Here is a 19,682-nt window from a genome sequence, read left to right as displayed (position 1 = left end):
TTTAACATTACCAGAGAACCAGACTCCTATGCGGTACTTTTTTTACCCCACAATGCAAAACAAAGACTGGTCACACATTAAAACATTCAATTGAAGGGCACCATGGTAGCTCAATCAGCAGGGAAGTCTGCTTCTCCCTCTGCCCCTCTTCCACTGCTCTTACTCATTCACTCTCTCTCAAATAAATAAATCTGGGCAGCCCAGGTGGCTCAGCGGTTTAGTGCCACCAGGAGCCCAGGGTGTGATCCTGGAGACTCGGGATCGAGTCCCATGTCAGGGTCCCTGCATGGAGCCTGCTTCTCCCTCTGCCAGAGTCTCTGCCTCTCTCTCTCTCCTTGTGTCTCCTTGTGTCTCTCATAAATAAACAAATAGGGCAGCCCCAGTGCACAGCGGTTTGGTGCCGTCTGCAGCCTGGGGTGTGATCCTGGAGACCTGGGATCGAGTCCCACATCAGGCTCCCTGCATGGAGCCTGCTTCTCCCTCTGTGTCTCTGCCCCTCTCTCTCTGTGTCTATGAATAAATAAATAAAATCTTAAATAAATAAAATCTTTTAAATATATATATAAATAAATCTTTAAAAATAAATAAATAAAAACCTCGACTGGGGGATGCCTGGTGGCTCAGTTGGTTGGGCATCTGGCTCTTTGGTTTTGGTTCAGGTAGTGAGATTGAGCCCCATGGCAGGCTCCACACTCAGCATGTAGTCTGCTTGAGATTCTTTCTCCCTCTTCCTCACCCTCTTTTCCCACTCATGATCTCTACATACATACATACATACATTCATACATATACACATACACACCACTCAATCTGGAGGTAAAAATAATCAAGGACGGAGTATAAGGAAATCTATGATGCAAAAGCTTAAGGGCAAGGGAGACTAGAAAGAATTTAAGAGAGCAGCAGTTCCTGAGGTTTTCCTACATATAACGAAGCTGAGCACCTCAGTTGAGCATGGCGCCTGCTCTAGGACAACTTCCACGTTGTTTCTACACCAAGACAATCCAAGACAATCCTATACTTTATAGTGAGCCAAGTTTATTTTTATCTATTTCTTTCTTTTTATCCCCATATCCCACTCATTGCTCCCACAAGCAGCTGTAATGCCTTTAAGGTATAAGTCTGCATTTCCAAGTGTTCTTGTCAAATGTTTTGTGTACATGCATTTTTAATGTACATAAACTGTACTGTCATAAACCTCATTCAATCTCTAACATTTTCCCACTCAGCATTATACGCTGCTCTAAGCCAATGTCCCTAAGTGCTACCCAGTAGAGGTTGGCACACCTATTTTACCTGCCCGGTCTTTCTGCCATCTCCAAAAATCAATATGCAGGTTGTCTCCAGCCCTCAACCACCACACAGGGTCCCATGGATATTCTCATACATGCCCTCTGCTTGTCTGTCCTAGGTTTAAGTAAAAATGCAGGCCAGGTTGTGACTTCAGGCCTCTGTCACTGCTCCAGGTCAGCCACCTCCTACCTTGATGTTCTTGACAAAGGGAGAAAAATATCCAACATGAGGGTTGTTTTTGTTTTTGTTTTTTTGCTAGTAGCAAGTTTTATTCTAGGCAACTGCAAATCATCAAAGGAGACATTCACATATAGGACCCAGGAGCCCAGTCCCATCTCCCCAAACAACAGTGGGGCAGGCATTCAACACTCCTAAGAAGCATTTTTGTGCTTTTTCTCCATCATCTCTGAACAGTCAATCTCAGAACTAATTTGAAAAATGTGTAATCTACACAGTCTCAAGAAACAACTGGTGTAATAAGAACAAACTCCAATTCCCACTGGAACAAGTTAGACAACCGTAAGTAACAAAATAGTCTTCTACCTTGGGTGGCTGCAGAAACCAGCAAGGACCATGTTGGAAGAGGATTATGGTGAAAAACCTAGATTCCCAAGCAGCAGCATGCTCTGGGCTCCGTCACAAGACTCTTCATTCCCAGCAGGGATTCTGAGGTCTACCTCTACCACTCTCCTCCTCTTGCTCCTCTAGATTCAGTTAGCCCCTTGTGAGCAAAGACCCCCCCAAAAAGAGGGAGCTCAGCACTCTGCCACCTGATCTCTGACCTTACTAAGTGTGGGTGGGCTAAAAGACCCCCATAAACAAATCCCTCCTAGAGGGTAGGCCCAGTCCCCATGTTAGGAACAACTTCTACAACACTGGAAATTTTTAAAAAACAAGGATCAAGACTTTTTTTTTTTTTTAAATCAACTAAACTCTAATTCCAAAAAAGTTTCCTCAGAACAGGGTAAGCAGTCATTTAAATTATTTCTTCTACTTGTTTTTAACAAAGAGACTACAAAAGAAGAGGAAAGAGAAGGTTAGGTCCCAGAACTCTCCCACACACCACAAACCAGGAGAAACCAGAACTCTCCTGGTTTCTCCACTGGCCCAACCCAACCTCACAGGAAAACCTAAAATGCTGGGACAGGACCTGGAACCAGCCACCAGTCCCTGGAGGGTCAGAGCCCACTGCAGCCCGCCACAAGAATCAGCCACGATGGGAAAACCAGAGCTTTGAAGGTGCCAGAGACGACAAGCTCCACAGCAGGGAGAGATGGCAGGGAGAGGAGTGGCCCTGGACTCCTCCTCTTCCACAGTTTTCAGGAGAGCCTCTGGGCTTGGCCTGGTGCTTGGCCAAGGGAAGGCAATCAAAGCGACTCTTCTCAGGAAAAAGTCCCTGACTCTGCATAGTGTCTCTTTGGGGGGACCAATGCCAGCCCCTTCTGCACCCCCCAGGACCGACGAGGGGCTGGCACCCTTAAAGCAGGCCATTGGGTCTCCCAGGCTCCAGAGCCAGCCCTCCCCGCTCCCGCTGGTGGATCTTCTGGTGCTGCAGAAGGTGCTGCTTCTGGACAAAGCTCTTCTCACACTCTGAGCAGCTGTAGGGCCGTTCTCCCGTGTGGATACGCTGGTGCCGCACTAGATCAGATGGGTGGCTGAAGCTCTTGCCACAGTAACCGCAGATGAGGGAACTCCGGCTTTTCCTCCAAGGGATGTGGCCGGGCAGGGCAACCAGGCTGTTAGGTGAGAACCTCTCCTGGACATAGTGGCCAGCACTAGGCCCCTCCTGCAGGTGGCAGCGCTGGTGGGTTACCAGGCTCACCCTGCAGCTGAAGCTCCTCATGCACACATCACACTGATGAAGCTTTGTCCTCTTGGACTGGGGCTTCAGTTGTGGCCTGGGTCTAAGGCTCTCCTCTGGCTCCGAGGCTGTGTAAGTCCCCCACCCTGAGTGGGTCTGCAGATGCGTAGCTAGCTGCTGCTTATAATGGAAGCTGATCTCGCACTCGGAACATTCATAGGGACCAGAGGTGTCCCTCTTCAGCTTTAGGCCCTGCCCACATTCCTGACCCAGCTGCACCTGCCTACTAGATTTCTGCTTCGGGGGACAGCTCAGAGTTCTGCCACTGCTAGAATCTCTACTGCCCTCAGTGGGATCCTCCAGATTAGTGTCCCCGGAGCTCGAATCCAAGAGGATAGAACCACCCTGACCATCCCAGAGTTCAGCATGCTCTGGGCTCAGGAAAGCCTGCTCTTCAGCAATGCCTGAGAACTCTCCAGGAAGATCCGCAGAGCCTTCCTGAGTGTACTGTATCTCCTGCTTGATCAGAACCCCTTCTGCTGCCGAGAGAAAGACCAACAAAAAAGATCACATTCTAGCACCTTCGGTTTCTTCAGAGCTAAACAAACATCTGTGAATTTCAGAAGGGCTCAAATCAAAGTACCCCAGGATTAAGGGGATCAGGACAATTTGGAGAAGACTGGGTTCTAAGACTTGAAAAACTAAACCTATATTCAGGTAGAGAAATCTGAATAGATTACTTTTCTAGAACAATGTTATAAATGGTAATTCTCTAAGCTTGTTCATAAATTTATACTCCATTCCTGTGAAAAATGACAAAATATACTATAACTAATTTAAGAGTGTTAAAGTAATAAATATGAATTATTAAAAAAAATCAACCACTCTTAAACCTAATATTCATTCATGTACCCAGCCCATTTTCCTGCACATTCCCCTCAAAATAGCTGACTTATAAATGCTCTGCATGCCTCTCACCCAGACAGCTCCACTCCTAATATCTGACCAATCCTATCCTCAACCTCGAGGGTTTTCACTAGAGCTATTATGTGTTCTACTCCGTATAGTAGAGAGGCATGAGGTAGAATATAGTCACAACACTTAACACTTAAGGATTCTCCACAGCAGTAATAACTGAAGACGCACATCTAATTAGATGAACTAACGAAAATTATAAAGAAATCTAAAATAATATCAGATGAGGTTGCTGATAATCAGCATTTGGCAGTTTAGCAGTTGGAAAACTTGTTATATTCAATAAAAAGTATATATATATATTAAAAAAAAAAAAAAAGAAAGCTCGTTATAGGCTGTAGGGAGAGGGATGGAATATTCTGGATCCACTTACCTGGGTTGACATCACCAGGGCCTTCCTCCTCCAAGTCACCCAGCATCCCTGCACCCAATTCTGCTTCTCCTTCTGGCTGGCCAAGGACCTCTGGGTTGTAATAAGCACAGTGTGAGCCCAGGAGAGAGTAAAAGCTCACTGCACACTGGTCAACTGCCAATGAACACGGTAATCAATGTCAGGGCTGATATTATAAGTTCAAAAGATTAGGGATCCCTGGGTGGCGCAGCGGTTTGGCGCCTGCCTTTGGCCCAGGGCACGATCCTGGAGACCCGGGATCAAATCCCACGTCGGGCTCCCGGTGCATGGAGCCTGCTTCTCCCTCTGCCTGTGTCTCTGCCTCTCTCTCTCTCTGTGTGACTATCATAAATAAATAAAAATTTAAAAAAAAAAAAAAAGTTCAAAAGATTAAAAGGCCACTGTTCTTCCCACTTTCCCACCAGTGGCAGCTTGGGACAACTGGAAAATTATAGCCAGTTCAAAAAACCTATTCAGTCAGCTGCCTTCAGTGCTCCTTCATTAGTCACTGTGGCTCAGGCAGTCAGGCTCCAGAAATCCACTCCCCTTCTCCCCCACCCTGCCCTCACTTGTACACAGTCTCAAGTGCTGCCTCCTTTCAGCATATCAAACTTCATTTAGGCTGACACACTGCAAGGCAAAGCGGGCACCATTATCCCCAGCTGGGACAGACAAGCAAGCAGCCACTAGCAGAGCACAGAACTCAGCCCAGGTCATGCAGTCCCCTCTGACCCATTTGCTCCACACTCTGCTCCAGTTACACTGGCCTTTTTGACACAACTCTATGGACTTCAGTTTGAAAATATTTTGTCAGGGGCGCCTAGGTGGCTCAGTAGGTTGAGCGTCTGACTCTTGGTTTTGGTTCAGGTCATGATCTCAGGGTCATGAGATCAAGCCCCGAGTCAGGCTCTGCACTCAGCTAGGAGTCTGCTTGTCCCTCTCCCTTTGCTCCTCTTTCTGCTCTCTCTCTCTCTCAAATAAATGAATAAAATCTTAAAAAAAAAAAAAAAAAGGGCAGCCCCGGTGGTGCAGTGGTTTAACACCGCCTGCAACCTGGGGTTTGATCCTGGGGACCCTGGATTGAGTCCCACATCAGGCTCCCTGCATGGAGCCTGCTTCTCCCTCTGCCTGTGCCTCTGCCTCTCTCTCTCTCTCTCTCTCTCTCTGTTTCTATGAATAAATAAATAAAATCTGTAAAAACAAATTTTTTTTTGTCTACCAAAACCTACTTAATAATAGCTAATATTTTATATATAAGAATGTGTTATCTATTAAGCAGCACTTCTAATTAACACAAAATAGACACTGAGCTCACAGGGACTGAATAGAATTCCAGCCAAATGCCAAGAAAAAATTTTGGTTAGCCTATGCTGCCTGGCTCATCTCAGATAACAAAGGATTTCTTTGTCACACAGTTTTAGGTATGAAAAACAGCATGAGGAACCCTGGCCACATTATACCATAATGATGACATCTTCTCTATTAGTAAATAATATCAAGAACTATGTGACCATAGATAAGAAATATAAAATACTCAACACCAAGACCTTTCCAAAAATCTTTATGGACTCCCATTTATGGACTCCAACATGGGTGGTACTAAACCACTCAACCACCCGGGCTGCCCATAATATTGTTTTCAGGAGTAGGATTTAGTGATTCATCACTTACATTTAACACTCAGTATTCAACACAACAAGTGCCCTCCTGGGCAGCCCCAGTGGTTCAGCAGTTTAGCACCCCCTTCAGCCCTGGGATCAAGTCCCACGTCAGGCTCCCTGCGTGGAGCCTGCTTCTCCCTCTACCTGTGTCTCTGCCCCTCTCTCTCTATCTCTCATGAATAAATAAATAATTTTTTTTAAAAAGTGTCCTCCTTAATGCCTGTCATACATCTAGCCTAACACCTAACCTATCTCCCTCCATCAACTCTATTTGTTCTCTACTGTTAAGTGTCTCTTATGTTCTCTCTCTCTTTTTTGGAGACTCCCATTTCTCAACCCAGCGCGGACCAACAGATGAGCCAAAGCCACCTAGAATTATAGGTGTAGTCCGAGTCACTAGCTACTTGGCCAGGGATGTAAAGATACCTGAAAGAGAATTCCCAGGAGAAAAGTGCTACTTACTCAGAGAGACCAGAGTCTCATAGTTGCTCTTCATCACATTTCTGTAGAGCTCTTTCTGCCAGTCATCCAGATTCTCCCACTCCTGCTCTGAGAAACAGACTCCATCATTTTCAAGTGACCTGGACACCTGAAATCACAAATAGTACACAATGAATGCCTCCAGTCGTAGCCACAAGGGAAAAGCCAGCAATTCAGAATCTTAAATAATAAAGGGCTTGGATCCCCATCTAGTCTGACTCTTAACCCCCAAGGGGACTGACTACCTTTGGAACTTCTCCATTGCTGCCCGGCGGCAGCCGCAACACCCAAAAGTTGCTATTCCTCAGCAGGTTCTCCATGTTCTCCAGCCGCCTCTGCAGCAGCCCGTACTCCTGCAGCAGGGTTCCCAGCACGGCCCACTTGCCCTCCAGCTGGTTCCCAAACTCCATGGCGGTCTTCTCACAGTTTGCCAGCTTCTTCTCGGCCGTCCCCGTCCGCCCCTCCAGGCTCTGTAGCCTGGCAGACTGGGCCTCCATCTTCTTCTCCACAGCTTGGATGGCAGCCACCACAGTCCAGAGAGAGAGCTCTGTAGTCTGCAGGTAAGAGCTTTTCTCTGTCACTTGTGGGGGTGGCGTGGAAGAAGTCAAAGGTGTGGAACGGCGTTTCCTCCTGTGCTGAATGAAGAATCAGACCCAGGGTCAGTCAGTGTCAGTTCCAAATGTAAGGAAAGAAAACAATGGGTCCAAGAGTCATTAGAGCTACCTAGTTTCTACCTTAAAAAAAAAAAAAGGTTTGTCCCACAAAGGTGAAATCATATTACACATAACACCTTATTATCTGCGCTTCACACTTGACATTATTCTATAGTCTCTAAAACCAACAAAGACAATTCCTCAGCAAGACCTACTACAGGGCTCAACTCATTTACCTTTGCACCTGAGCAGCTAGTACAATGGATGACACTGACTAAATCCTTCATAAATGTTTATGTACGTGATTTGATGAAGCCTACTGACATTTTCCTTACATGGTTCATTTTCATGATCTGTCCCTAACCAGGAAAACCACTACAGCTGAAGTTCAACATTACTAAAGTCAACATATGGGAAGTCTCCCCACAGCCCCTGCTGACCCCATTTATATGCCATACACTTTTTTCAAGGCAGCTGCTCTATCCACAAGGACGGCACTGAGAGGAAATAGCTTTGAAAGAATTGCAGTGGCAAGGACTTAGGGTCTGGAAAAAGAAGGGACAAAACGAACATAAGTAGCACAGAAATGAACATGTAAGCTTGGCCATGACCGACTCTAGTTACTCAACTCAGTTCTTATTGAATATGTGGGTTTAAAGCCTAACTGTGCCCCCTAAAAAAAGACTTAAAAGCTTAATGTAAAAAATAAATATAAATGAAACAAACAGGACATGCGACCTTTGGAGAGGCTCATTTTGTCCCATACTCTGCTTTTCACTTTCAGTGGCTCATCTAGCTTTCTGGAGCCTCCCCCTGCCTTTCTGAGGTCTGGCATTTTCTTGCTTGCTTAGCACTCTGTGCAAACAGGAAGGTGAGTCAAGATCTGAGCACTGAATAATTCCTCTCCTCTTCCACATAGCAAAAGGCTGAAAAGAGGTGCTTTTTGTTTTGAACTACCTATCGAGATGGAAACAATTCAAATGTCCATCGACTGGTGAATCGATAAACTATGTTCCATCCATATGCTTTGTGATGAATTTTGTTGCGCCCCCCCCAAAAAAAGTTGAAGTCTCCACCCCCACTATTTCAGAATGTGATCTGATCTGGAGAGAAGAATCTTTACAGAGGCAATCAAATTAAATTAGGTCATCAGATGGGCTATAATCAAATATGATGTGGTATCCTTATAAAATACGGGAGATCTGGACACAGATGTACACTTAGGGAAAATGATGTAGACACACATAGGAAGAACCATCCCATGACAATGGAGGTAGAGGTCGGAGTTCTGTTGCCACAAGCCAATAAAATGCATGAGGGGCCACCAGAAGCTAAGAGAAAAGCCTGGAACAGATTATCTGTCATGGTAGTCCTCAGAAGGCACCAAGTCTGTGGACACCTTGATTTCAGACTTCCAGACTCCAGAACTGTAAGACAATACACCTCTGTTGTGTAAGCCCCAATTTGCAATACTTTGATAGAGAAGCCTTAGAGTACTAATACACCATATAATAAAATACCATTATATTATTAACACATTAAAAAAATATATATATTATTAACACATTAAAGCTAATCCTACGTTAGTGATAAAAAGGGAACAAACTACTGACAGACCTAACAACATGGATCTCAAAATCATGCTACATCAAAGAAGACACAAAATGCCACTTGACATGACATTCAGGAAAGGCAAGATTCGGATGCCTGGGTGGCTCAGTGGTTGAGCAGCTGCCTTCAGCTCAACCACTGAGTCCCGGGATCAAGTCCCAAATCCTGCTCCCCATGGGGAGCCTGCTTCTCCCTCTGCCTATGTCTCTACCTAGGTCTCTGCCTCTGTGTGTCTGTCATGAATAAATAAAATCTTAAAAAAAAAAAAAAAAAACTTAAAAAAAGGGGGAGGGGGACACACCTGGGTGGCTCAGTGGTTGAGCATCTGCCTTTGACTCAGGGCGTGATCCCAGAGTTCCGGGATCAAGTCCTACATTGGGCTTCCAGCATGAAGCCTGCTTATCCCTCTGCCTATATCTCTGCCTCTCTCTCTCTCTCATGAATAAATAAAATCTTAAAAAAAAAAAAAAAAAAAGGAAAGGCAAAACTATAAGGACAGAAATCAGATCAGAGGTTGCTAAGGGCTGGGGTTGGAGCAAGGAGAGTGAATGCAAAGAACACTTTCTGGGATGATGGAAATATTCTCTAATCTGGTAACATGATGATGGCTGCACATTTTTCAAAACTCAATTATATGCCTGAAGACTGAATTTTACTCTATGTACAAAAATTATCTCAATAAGCACAACTTATAAATATAGATACAGAGTATAGATCGAAGAAAATGTTAGCTGCAATGAACGATGCCATAAGCATAACTACAAAAAAAACATGAGAATAGAAATAGAGGGGATCCCTGGGTGGTGCAGTAGTTTAGCGCCTGCCTTTGGCCCAGGGTGCAATCCTGGAGACCTGGGATCGAATCCTACGTCGGGCTCCCGGTACGTGGGGCCTGCTTCTCCCTCTGCCTATGTCTCTGCCTCTCTCTCTCTGTGACTATCAAAAATAAATTTAAAAAATTTTTAAAAATTAAAAAAAAAAAATAGAAATAGAGTATGAAGGGGAAAGAAAAATAATAACCCCAAACAAAACTGCAAACTAAGTAATTATGAGAGCAGAAATGCAGGTGGTTGGGGTACCAGGGTGGCTCAGTTGGTTAAGCATCTGCCTTAGCTCAGATCAAGATCCCAGGGTCCTGCAATTGAGCTTCTTGATGACTGGGGAGACTGCTTCTCTCTCCTCCCTACTCAAACTCTCTCTTGCTATCTCTCTCAAATAGAAGAAATTCAGGTGGTCAAAAAGCAGTCAGGAGTACAAATACAACCAAGGGAAACCACCTTTTACCCACCAGGTTGACACACTTGAAAAAGAGGGTTAAGGAACTACATTTGGAGCTGTCTAGAATATAAAACTGGGTACTTTTTTTTTTAACTGGGCAGTTTTATAACACTCCTAGAAGGAATGAAAAATACTACAAATTTTATGGAAGAAAACCTCAGGGACGCCCAGGTGGCTCAGCAGTTTGGTGTCTACCTTCGGCCCAGGGCATGATCCTGGAGTCCTGAAACGAGTCTCACATCAGGCTCCCTGAGTGGAGTCTGCTTCTCCCTCTGCCTGTGTCTCTGCCTGTCTCTCTCTCTGTGTCACTCATGAATAAGTAAAATCTTAAAAACAAAACAAAACAAAACAAAAAACTAGCAATCCCACTCATGGTATTCTCTTATAAAAGCAAGTGGTATTATTTACTGACATCCATACAAAGATGATTACTGGTAATAGTCTTTGGAATAGTTAAAGCCTGGAAATAATCTAAAGGACTATTCATAAAGGAATGGTTAAATAAACTATGGCACAATCAAAAATGACACTATACTACCTTTAAAAATGAGTTAGGCCTATACATATGGTTTGGAAGAGTTTTTAATCATACCCTACTAGCTAAAAATCCAACTTTTAGGGAAATATATTTATTATGATCCCACTTTCCTAAACAGAAAATTTATGAGTATATGTTTGTTTCAGCCCACTGAAAGGTCTAGAAAGATATTCACCAAACTAAATTGTTAATATGACATCCTCAGGGAGAGGAGAGGAATAGATTTTAATCTTTCCTTGTAAACTATTGCTTGACTTCTTCAATAAACATGTATTTTTTCATAATTTATTTTTTACATAAATTCCATTATTTAAGAATATTCCTGATCGCAGTGAAAAATACAAAAAGTGCCTACACTGCCCATGCTTCTGGATTTTCTGGGGCATTTCTGTTTGGGTATTCTATCATACTGTCAGATGAAGTATACAATGGGCCTGCGTCTGAAACCTGTTGCCATTAAGTGTAAGACCGGTCCCTGTACCTAAGGAAACTTCAATCTGCTTGAGTGAAACACAAAACAAATAACATTGTTTTTAAAGATTTTATTTATTTATTCATGAGTAACAGAGAGAAAAGCAAAGACAAAGGCAGAGGGAGAAGCAGGGTCCCTACGGAGCACCTGATGTGGGAATCAATCCCGGGACCCAGGGATCACAACCCAAGCCGAAGACCCATGTCAAATACAGAAGCTCAACCACTGAGCCACCCAGGAGCCCCAGAACAAGTAACATTCTAAAGTGGCATCTATCTAAGGTTGACTAGATAATATTTAAGAGGTCACCTCCAACTGAGATACCATGACTTTTTTTTTTTAGATTTTATTTATTTATTCATGAGAATACACAGAGAGGAGAGAGAGAGAGGTAGAGACACAGGCAAAGGGAGAGAAGCAGGCTCCATGCAGGGAGCCTAATGTGGGACTGGATCCCGGGTCTCAAGATCACGCTCTGGACTGAAGGTGGCACTAAACCGCTGATCCACAGGGGCTGCCCAATACCATGACTTTTTAATACTGAATAGTTTAAAAAGAAAAACTTAATACATAAGATGTATAAGGTACTGGCAACAAATCTCCAGTAACTACCACTCAGTTATATAAATATTGCTTCTGAGGTCCTTTGTACGACACCTAAAGTAACTACTATTCTGAATTTAAATTTTCACTAGTAATGGTTTTTTACATTATCACCAATTTTTTCCCCAAAACAATACATGTTCTTTAGCTTTGCCTATCTTAGGACTTTATATAAATGGAATCCAGGGACGCCTGGGTGGCTCAACGGTTTAGCACCTGCCTTTGGCCCAGGGCATGATCCTGGAGTCCCAGGATCGAGTCCCACATCTCTTCCTATGTCTCTGCCTCTCTGTTGTCTCTCATGAATAAATAAAAAATATCTTTAAAAAAAAAAGGAGGGATCCCTGGGTAGCTCAGCGGTTTAGCACCGCCTTCAGCCAAGGACATGATCCTGAAGACCCGGGATCAAATCCCACTTCGGGCTCCCTGCATGGAGCCTGCTTCTCCCTCTGCCTCTCTCTCTCTACCCATGTCTGTCATGAATAAATAAATAAAATCTTAAAAAAAAAAAAAAAAAAAAAAGGGAATCCTTATTCCACAACTCCTCGAAATATCCTATTGTAGCAGATGGCTGTAATTTTCACTTCATAATATTCCAGTGTGACCATACCATTTACTTTTCCATTCCATTAATGATGTGTCTCCATCTTTGTCTTCACAAACAGAGCCACAGTGAACAAGACTGTACGTGGCTCCTAGTAGCATGGGTAAGTTTCCTGAGGATATAGTCCCAGGAAGGAATTGTTGGCTAATAGGGTATGTACACATCTTGGACTTCAGTAAATAATACCAAATGTTTTCTAAAGTAGCTGTATCAATTTCCTCCTGTCAGAAGTATGTTAAGTATTCTGCATGTTCCCCAACTATATCAACACTTGGTACTGTCAGACTAAAATCGTTCCTCCGGTAGGTCTGAAATATGTCATCATGGTTTCCAGCTACACTTTCCTTGATTACAATGACAAAGGTAAGCATCTTTTCAATGTTTATTGTCCATTCAAATTCCTTCAGTGAATTACCTGCTCAAGTCTTCTAACCATTTATCTTTTGGATTATCTGACTTCCTCACTATCTCAGAATTTCTCTGAAAATTCTAGGTACGAATCTTTATCCACTCTATACACACTGTAAACATTTTCTCCTTACTTGTGCATTTTAAAAATTCACCTTATTGGGCAGCCCGGTGGCTCAGCGGTAGACACTCAGCTCAGAGAGAACGAGAGGCAGAGACACAGGCAGAGGGAGAAGCAGGGTCCATGCAGGGAGCCCGATGTGGGACTCAATCCCGGGACTCCAGGATCACACCCTGGGCCGAAGATGGCGCTAAACTGCCGAGCCACCCGGGCTACCCAAGAATCTGCAATTGAAGAAGGGTTTGTCAAGGACAGTGTTTTTTTTTTTTTTTTTAACTCCACTCCATGTCAAATGGAGCAAATAACTGGCAGGGGGCTCTGGAAAACACATGAGGGATCCCAAGCCCTATGGAGATATTCTGTTCAAGAGCCCTACCTAAGGTCCCAGTCAACAGTCAGCATCAACTGCCAGAACACATTCTCATTTCTAACGAGACTCTTACTCTCTTCATTTGGTCTTCATTAATCTTTCTATAATGGCGTACCTTAGAAACATTGCAAATTTAGGGCAGCCAGGTGGCTCAGCGGTTTAGTGCTGCCTTTAGCCCAGGGTGTGATCCTTGAGACCTGGGATCGAGTCCCACATCGAGTTCCCTGCATGGAGCCTGCTTCTCCCTCTCCCTGTGTCTCTGCCTCTCTTTCTGTGTCTCTCATGAATAAATAAATAAAATCTTAAAAAAAAAAAAAAAAAAAAAACATTGCAAATTTAGTTCCAGAATACCACAATAAAGCAAATATTGTAATGAAGTAAAATTTTGGTTTCCCAGTGCATATAAATCTACACCATACTGTAGTTTAAGTAAACAATAGCATTATTTCTAGTAGAACCATGAGAGACTCCTAACTCTGGGAAACAAAAGGTTGCAGAAGGGGAGGAGGGATGGGGGATGGGATAACTGAGTGATGGGCACTAAGGAGGGCACTTGATGGATGAGCACTGGGTGTTAGACTATATGTTGGCAAACTGAATTTAAATAAAATATTTTTGGGAATGCCTGGGTGGCTTAGCGATTGAGCATCTGCTTTTGGCTCAGGGCATGATCCTGGAGTCCCAGGATCAAGTCCCACATCAGGCACCCTGCATGGAGCCTGCTTCTCCCTCTGCCTGTATCTCTGCCTCTGTGTGTGTGTGTGTGTGTGTGTGTGTGTGTGTGTGTGTCATGAATAAATAAAGAAAATCTTAAAAAAAAATACTGTATTGCAAAAAAAAAAAAAAAAAAAGGCTAACCGTCACCTGAGTTTTTAGCAAATCATAATTACTGGTCACAGAACAATGTAACAAATACAACAATAATGAAAAACTTTAAAATACTGTAAGAATTACCATTGTGTGACACAAAGTGGGCAAATGCTGTTGGAAAAATGGAAGCTGAGGGATCCCTGAGTGGCTCAGTGGTTTAGTGCCTACCTTTAGCCCAGGGCGTGATCCTGGAGTCCCTAGATCAAGTCCCATGTCGGGCTCCCTGCATGGAGCCTGCTTCTCCCTCTGCCTGTGTCTTTGCCTCTCTCTGTGTGTCTCTCATGAATAAATAAATAAAATCTTAAAAAAAAAAAAAAGGAAGCTGAGACGTGACACGGTTGCCACAAACCTTCAATTTGTAAGAAAATACAGTATCCTGCATTCAGTATTGAGCACAGCTCAATTGAGGTATGCTATACACTGGTATTATATGTTGACAGATATATGGATAAAAAAATCTGTATCTGTGCTGTCCAACAGCCACTAGAAACATATGGTTACTTAAATCTATATTAATTATAATTGAATTAAATTCAGTTCCTCAGCCACACTACCTACATTTCAAGTGCTTAATAGCCATAATAGCCATGTAGTTCTAGTGACTATTTGAACAGTGCAAAGCAGAATATTTCCATAACCTCAGAAAGTTCTATGGGATGCATTACAGCCTAATTACTTTTTGGCTTGATAAAAACTAAGGTTTTGTTACAGTCTTCTACTATGAGAGTTTTCCTTATAGTTCTTTCAGTTTCGTTTTACATATTTTTAAGCCATGTAATTAGTTGCAAAATATTAAAAATGTCGTATCAAGGTGGTTAACTGAGTCTCACCACTATTAAAAATAGTAGCCCTCAGCGGTTTGGCCCCTGCCTTCGGCCCAGGGCATGGTCCTGGAGTCCTGGGATCGAGTCCCATGTCAGGCTCCCATCATGGAGCCTGCTTCTCCCTCTGCCTGTGTCTCAGCCTCTCTCTCTCTCTCTCTCTGTGTCTCTCATGAATAAATAAATAAAATCTTTAAAAAAAAAAATAGTAGCCCTCCAACTCCAGCAATATTTTTTTTAATTTTTTTTTTTAATTTATCTACGATAGTCATACAGAGAGAGAGAGAGAGACAGAGACACAGGCAGAGGGAGAAGCAGGCTCCATGCACCGGGAGCCCGACGTGGGATTCGATCCCGGATCTCCAGGATCACGCCCCGGGCCAAAGGCAGGCGCCAAACCGCTGCGCCACCCAGGGATCCCTCCCCTTCTAACTTGTAAGCTTTCTAGCCAAGACTAGAAAGTCTTTTAGCAAGTATCCCAGTATTACGGGAAGCATACTTATAAAGACCTTCAAACAACTGAATTCTGATCTCCTCTTTTTACATCAACGCTGCGTGTATTTTAATTTGCTTTTGTTTTTAACCTCACGAAAGATTATTAGTTTCCCTCAATGTTCAGATTTACCCATTTCCACAGATCGCCACACGTGCTTGCATTTTCAGACTTTCCATCGGGAATAGTTTCCGTTTACCCGAAGTATATCCCTTACATTTTCCAACTCCTAGGTGGACCAGTCAGTTAAACCAGTAACCCTTGATTTAGGCTCAGGTCACGATCTCAGGGTCAGGAGCTGGAGCCCCGCTTCCGGCTCCATGGTGGGCGTGGAGCCTACTTAACGTTTTCTCTCTCCCTCTGCCCCTCCCCCTACCCCACCGCTCGCTCTCTCAAAAGACTTTCTGCCCCTCCCCCTCTCGGGCTCTTAAAAAAAAATCTCTCTCCCTCTCCCTCAACGCTCGCGCTCTCTCACTTAAAAAAAAAAAAGTCTCTCCCTCTCCTCCTGCCCCTCCTCCCGCCCTCTCTCACCTCTTTTTTTTCTCTCACCTCTTAAAAAAAAAAACCCACAACTCTCCCTCTTCCTCTGCCCCTCCCCCAGCTCGTGCGCGCGCGCTCTCTCAAAAAAACAAACAACCCCCACCACACACACACACACACACACACACACACACACACACACAAACAAAACACGAAACAAGCCTCGGAGAAGTTTCTCGGCGACGGTGTGTGGCGCCGGCGCTCCGGCCCGAAGGGGAAGGAGCCCGAGAGGGGGAAGACAGAGCTTTGGGGGCGTGAGAGGGGGGCGGCGTTCGTCAGGAGCAGCCGGGGGAGTCCCGAGACCCCCAGCACCACGGGAGTCCGGACCTCGAAGCCCCGCCCTGGCCAGGAGCTCCGCCATCCCGAACGCGGCCGCGACCCGTGCCGGGAGGACCCTTACCCGAGCAGGCGCCGACTCCGCCATGGCTGCCAGTCGCCCCTCAACACCCGAGCCCCGCCTGATACCCCTCTCGCTGCGCGCCGGTCCGCCGGGCACCCCCTACCCCACCTCCAAGCCGCCACCAGTGCCGTGTTGATACAAGGTGCATTGTGGGAGTTCGGCCCTCCCGCGCCAGGAGCGGCTCCAGCGGCTCGTCCTAACCCCGCGGGATTTCGAGACCGCCTCCACGCGGCAGGAGGATGAACAGCAGCTCGGCGCTCGGGCCAGAGGGCTTGGTTCCTCCAAGTCAAGGGCAGATTCAGACTCCAAGGCAAACGCTGGACTTTGTGTGTCTTCTAGGTGCGCAGCGCTCCGCGAGGTGCTCTAAAAGAATAAAAAATGTATAAAAATCAGAGATTGCTCTGAGGGAAGAATAAATTTAGTTGGGGAAAGGAGATGTGGCCCCAAATGGCATGTCGTTTTATTCCACTAGGTCAGCTGTTACTTGGCTTTCTAGAAACTAGAAAGCCACATCAACTTTCCACATCAATAGCGGTGGTCAAGGTTCCCAGACCAACTCACGGTCCTTTGAATTATGGTAATCAGGGCAGCCCGAGTGGCTCAGCGGTTTAATGCTGCCTTCAGCCCGGGGTGTGATCCTGGAGACCTGGGATCCAGTCCCACATCCAGCTCCCTGCATGGAGCCTGCTTCTCCCTCTGCCTGTGTCTCTGCCTCTGTGTGTGTGTGTTTCTCATGAATAAATAAGTAAAAAGAAAAAAAAAAAAAAAGTAAAAAGTCTTTAAAAAAAAATCCAAGATAGCCCTGATTTCAAATGTTTAATACAGCCCACATGTTACTGTTGGATGATGAGTTTGGAATTTTGATTTAGAAAGCATGGTTGCATTTCCATTTGATCACCCGATACAAAACACTACTGCAACCATACTTGCCTAATTTGTACCACATGGTCTCTATAGAGATAGGCAATGAACTTCCACTTTGAATTACAGTTTCAAAGCGCTTCCTCAGAGAACTAAACCCAAGATCAACAGACTGGCTCCTTCTTAGCATGAAGGGCTCAGTTCAGACTTTTCCTCCTCAGAGAGACATTCCCTGTCCATCCCAGCTACCGCCCAACACCCTTCTCCATCCCAACACTCCATTTTGACACCCTGATAGACATTTTCACAGCATTATCACTAAGCAAAATGACTTCATTTTTTTATTCGTTTATATGGTAATTATGTGTCTTCTTTTTAAAAGGTTTTTTTTTTGTTGTTTTGTTTTTTTTTTATTCATAGAGACACAGCTAGAGAGAGAGGCAGAGACACAGGCAGAGGGAGAAGCAGGCTCCATGCAGGGAGCCTGATGTGGGACTCGATTCCGGGGCCTCGGGATCACATCCTGGGCCAAAGGCAGGCACCAAACCACTGGGCCACTGGGGCTGCCCAATTATGTGTCTTTTTTACTAAAAATGTCCTTCCATGGTATACACCATTTCTTGCACACAGAGGTGCCTATAAATATGTCTGAATGATTGAATGGCAAATCAGAGAATAAGGATAGGTAAAGTCACCTCCAAGAGAAGGCATGATGTCCACGGCAATCAGATCAGCAGGAGACTGACTGAATCATGAACACATCTAAAGAAAGGGTGGGTCAAGCTGAGGAAACCAATCAGCCATTGAGATATGTCTAGGGTCTGATTGACTTTCTCAGACCAATAAAAACTTACTGTCAGACACAGAAAAAAATGTATCATGACTGTGGAGACAGACATGTCGGGACATAGGATACTGGGCACAGATGTTACCAAGTGGTTCAGTTCTAGAATCCTCTGTTCTGTTTCTGTGTTCATCAGGTAGTCTGATTATGCAGGTTCCCATATAGCTACTGGGAGGCAACATGCAGGTGAGGCTGATACAAATGTCCAGTCCACCTCTGGCAATTATTAAACTGATGCTCTAGTGGGAATCCCTGGGTGGCTCAGCGGTTTAGCACCGCCTTCAGCCCAGGGCGTGATCCTGGAGACCGGGGATCGAGTCCACGCATGGAGCCTGCTTCTCCCTCTGCCGGTATCTCTGCCTCTCTCTCTGTGTCTCTCATGAATAAATAAAATCTTTTAAAAATAATAAAAAATAAATAAAATAAACTGATGCTCTGGCTTATCCACCCGTCTCTTTTTTTTTTAATTTTTTTTTTTTTTTTTTTTTTTTTTTTTTTTTTTTTTTTTTAAAGATTTTATTTATTTATTCACGATAGTCACAGAGAGAGAGAGAGAGGCAGAGACACAGGCAGAGGGAGAAGCAGGCTCCATGCAGGGAGCCCGACGTGGGATTCGATCCCGGGTCTCCAGGATCGCGCCCTGGGCCAAAGGCAGGCGCCAAACCACTGCGCCACCCAGGGATCCCCTTTTTTTTTAATTTTTATTTATTTATGATAGTCACAGAGAGAGAAAGAGAGAGAGGCAGAGACATAGGCAGAGGGAGAAGCAGGCTCCATGCACCGGGAGCCCAATGTGGGATTCAATCCCGGGTCTCCAGGACCGCGCCCTGGGCCAAAGGCAGGCGCCAAACCGCTGCGCCACCCAGGACTCCCTATCCACCAGTCTCTTGAGAGTCACTATGGTTTGTTCAACATCCCTGACTCTGAGCCTGGAACAGTGGGAAAATATTTAGATCAAATTTCCAGAGTGCTGGGGTACCTAGGTGGCTAAGTCAGTTAAGTGTCTGCCATTAGCTCAGGTCATGATCTCCAAGTCCTGGGATCGAGTCCCATGTCGGGCTCCCTGCTTAGAGGGGAGTCTGCTTCTCCCTCTACCTGTCACCTGCCCACCCCCATGTGTGCCTGCTCTCTCTCTCAAATAAATAAATAACATTTTAGAAAAAAAGCACCCTGATCACTATTATTCTTTGAATCCTGACTCCTTCACTGGTGACATTTTATCACTATGCTTCAGTGTCTTCCCACTGAGAATATATCACATTCTAGCAGTGTTGATGGGATTAAAAGAAATAATATGTCTAACTAAAGTGCTTGTGTACCCGAATGCTTGGCATATAACAAGCACTCAATGACAGGCAATTTCTCATTTTTGTGTTTTTGCTGTGGCAACGTCCAAGCTTGTGCTGTGATGAATCCACCAACATAAATGTCACTTTGTTATGTTCCTTAGAAGCTGCTCATTTGTCCTTTCCCAATGACACTCAGATCTTCATGCAGGCTTTTTTTTTTTTTTTTTTTTTTTTTTTTTAATGATAGTCACACACACAGAGAGAGAGAGGCAGAGACACAGGCAGAGGGAGAAGCAGGCTCCATG

General features: G+C 44.6%; 1 protein-coding gene across 6 annotated transcripts; it reads right to left on the bottom strand.

Annotated features, from left to right (window-relative positions):
- Positions 1-1,018: 1,018 nt before the first annotated feature.
- ZNF212 (zinc finger protein 212) lies at positions 1,019-16,539 on the bottom strand. 6 transcript variants are annotated; one of them, XM_038559624.1, is made up of 5 exons: positions 16,384-16,539; positions 6,844-7,236; positions 6,584-6,710; positions 4,443-4,532; positions 1,019-3,633 (listed from the first exon to the last, which is right to left on the bottom strand). In XM_038559624.1, exons 1-5 carry the CDS (start codon positions 16,405-16,407, stop codon positions 2,771-2,773), a joined length of 1,497 nt encoding a protein of 498 aa, XP_038415552.1. In that variant the 5' UTR covers positions 16,408-16,539; the 3' UTR covers positions 1,019-2,770. The 6 variants fall into 6 exon arrangements, with proteins under 6 accessions (XP_038415552.1, XP_038415555.1, XP_038415553.1 ...); XM_038559627.1 differs by lacking the exon at positions 16,384-16,539 and adding an exon at positions 15,661-15,783; XM_038559625.1 differs by lacking the exon at positions 16,384-16,539 and adding an exon at positions 15,661-15,779 and having other exon boundaries at positions 6,844-7,231.
- Between the last annotated feature and the right edge of the window lie 3,143 nt (positions 16,540-19,682).

Source organism: Canis lupus, chromosome 16, assembly GCF_011100685.1.
Source record: "Canis lupus familiaris isolate Mischka breed German Shepherd chromosome 16, alternate assembly UU_Cfam_GSD_1.0, whole genome shotgun sequence".
NCBI lineage: Eukaryota > Metazoa > Chordata > Mammalia > Carnivora > Canidae > Canis > Canis lupus.
Note: the sequence above shows the minus strand (reverse complement) of the source record. Positions and strands in the feature narration are given on the sequence as shown.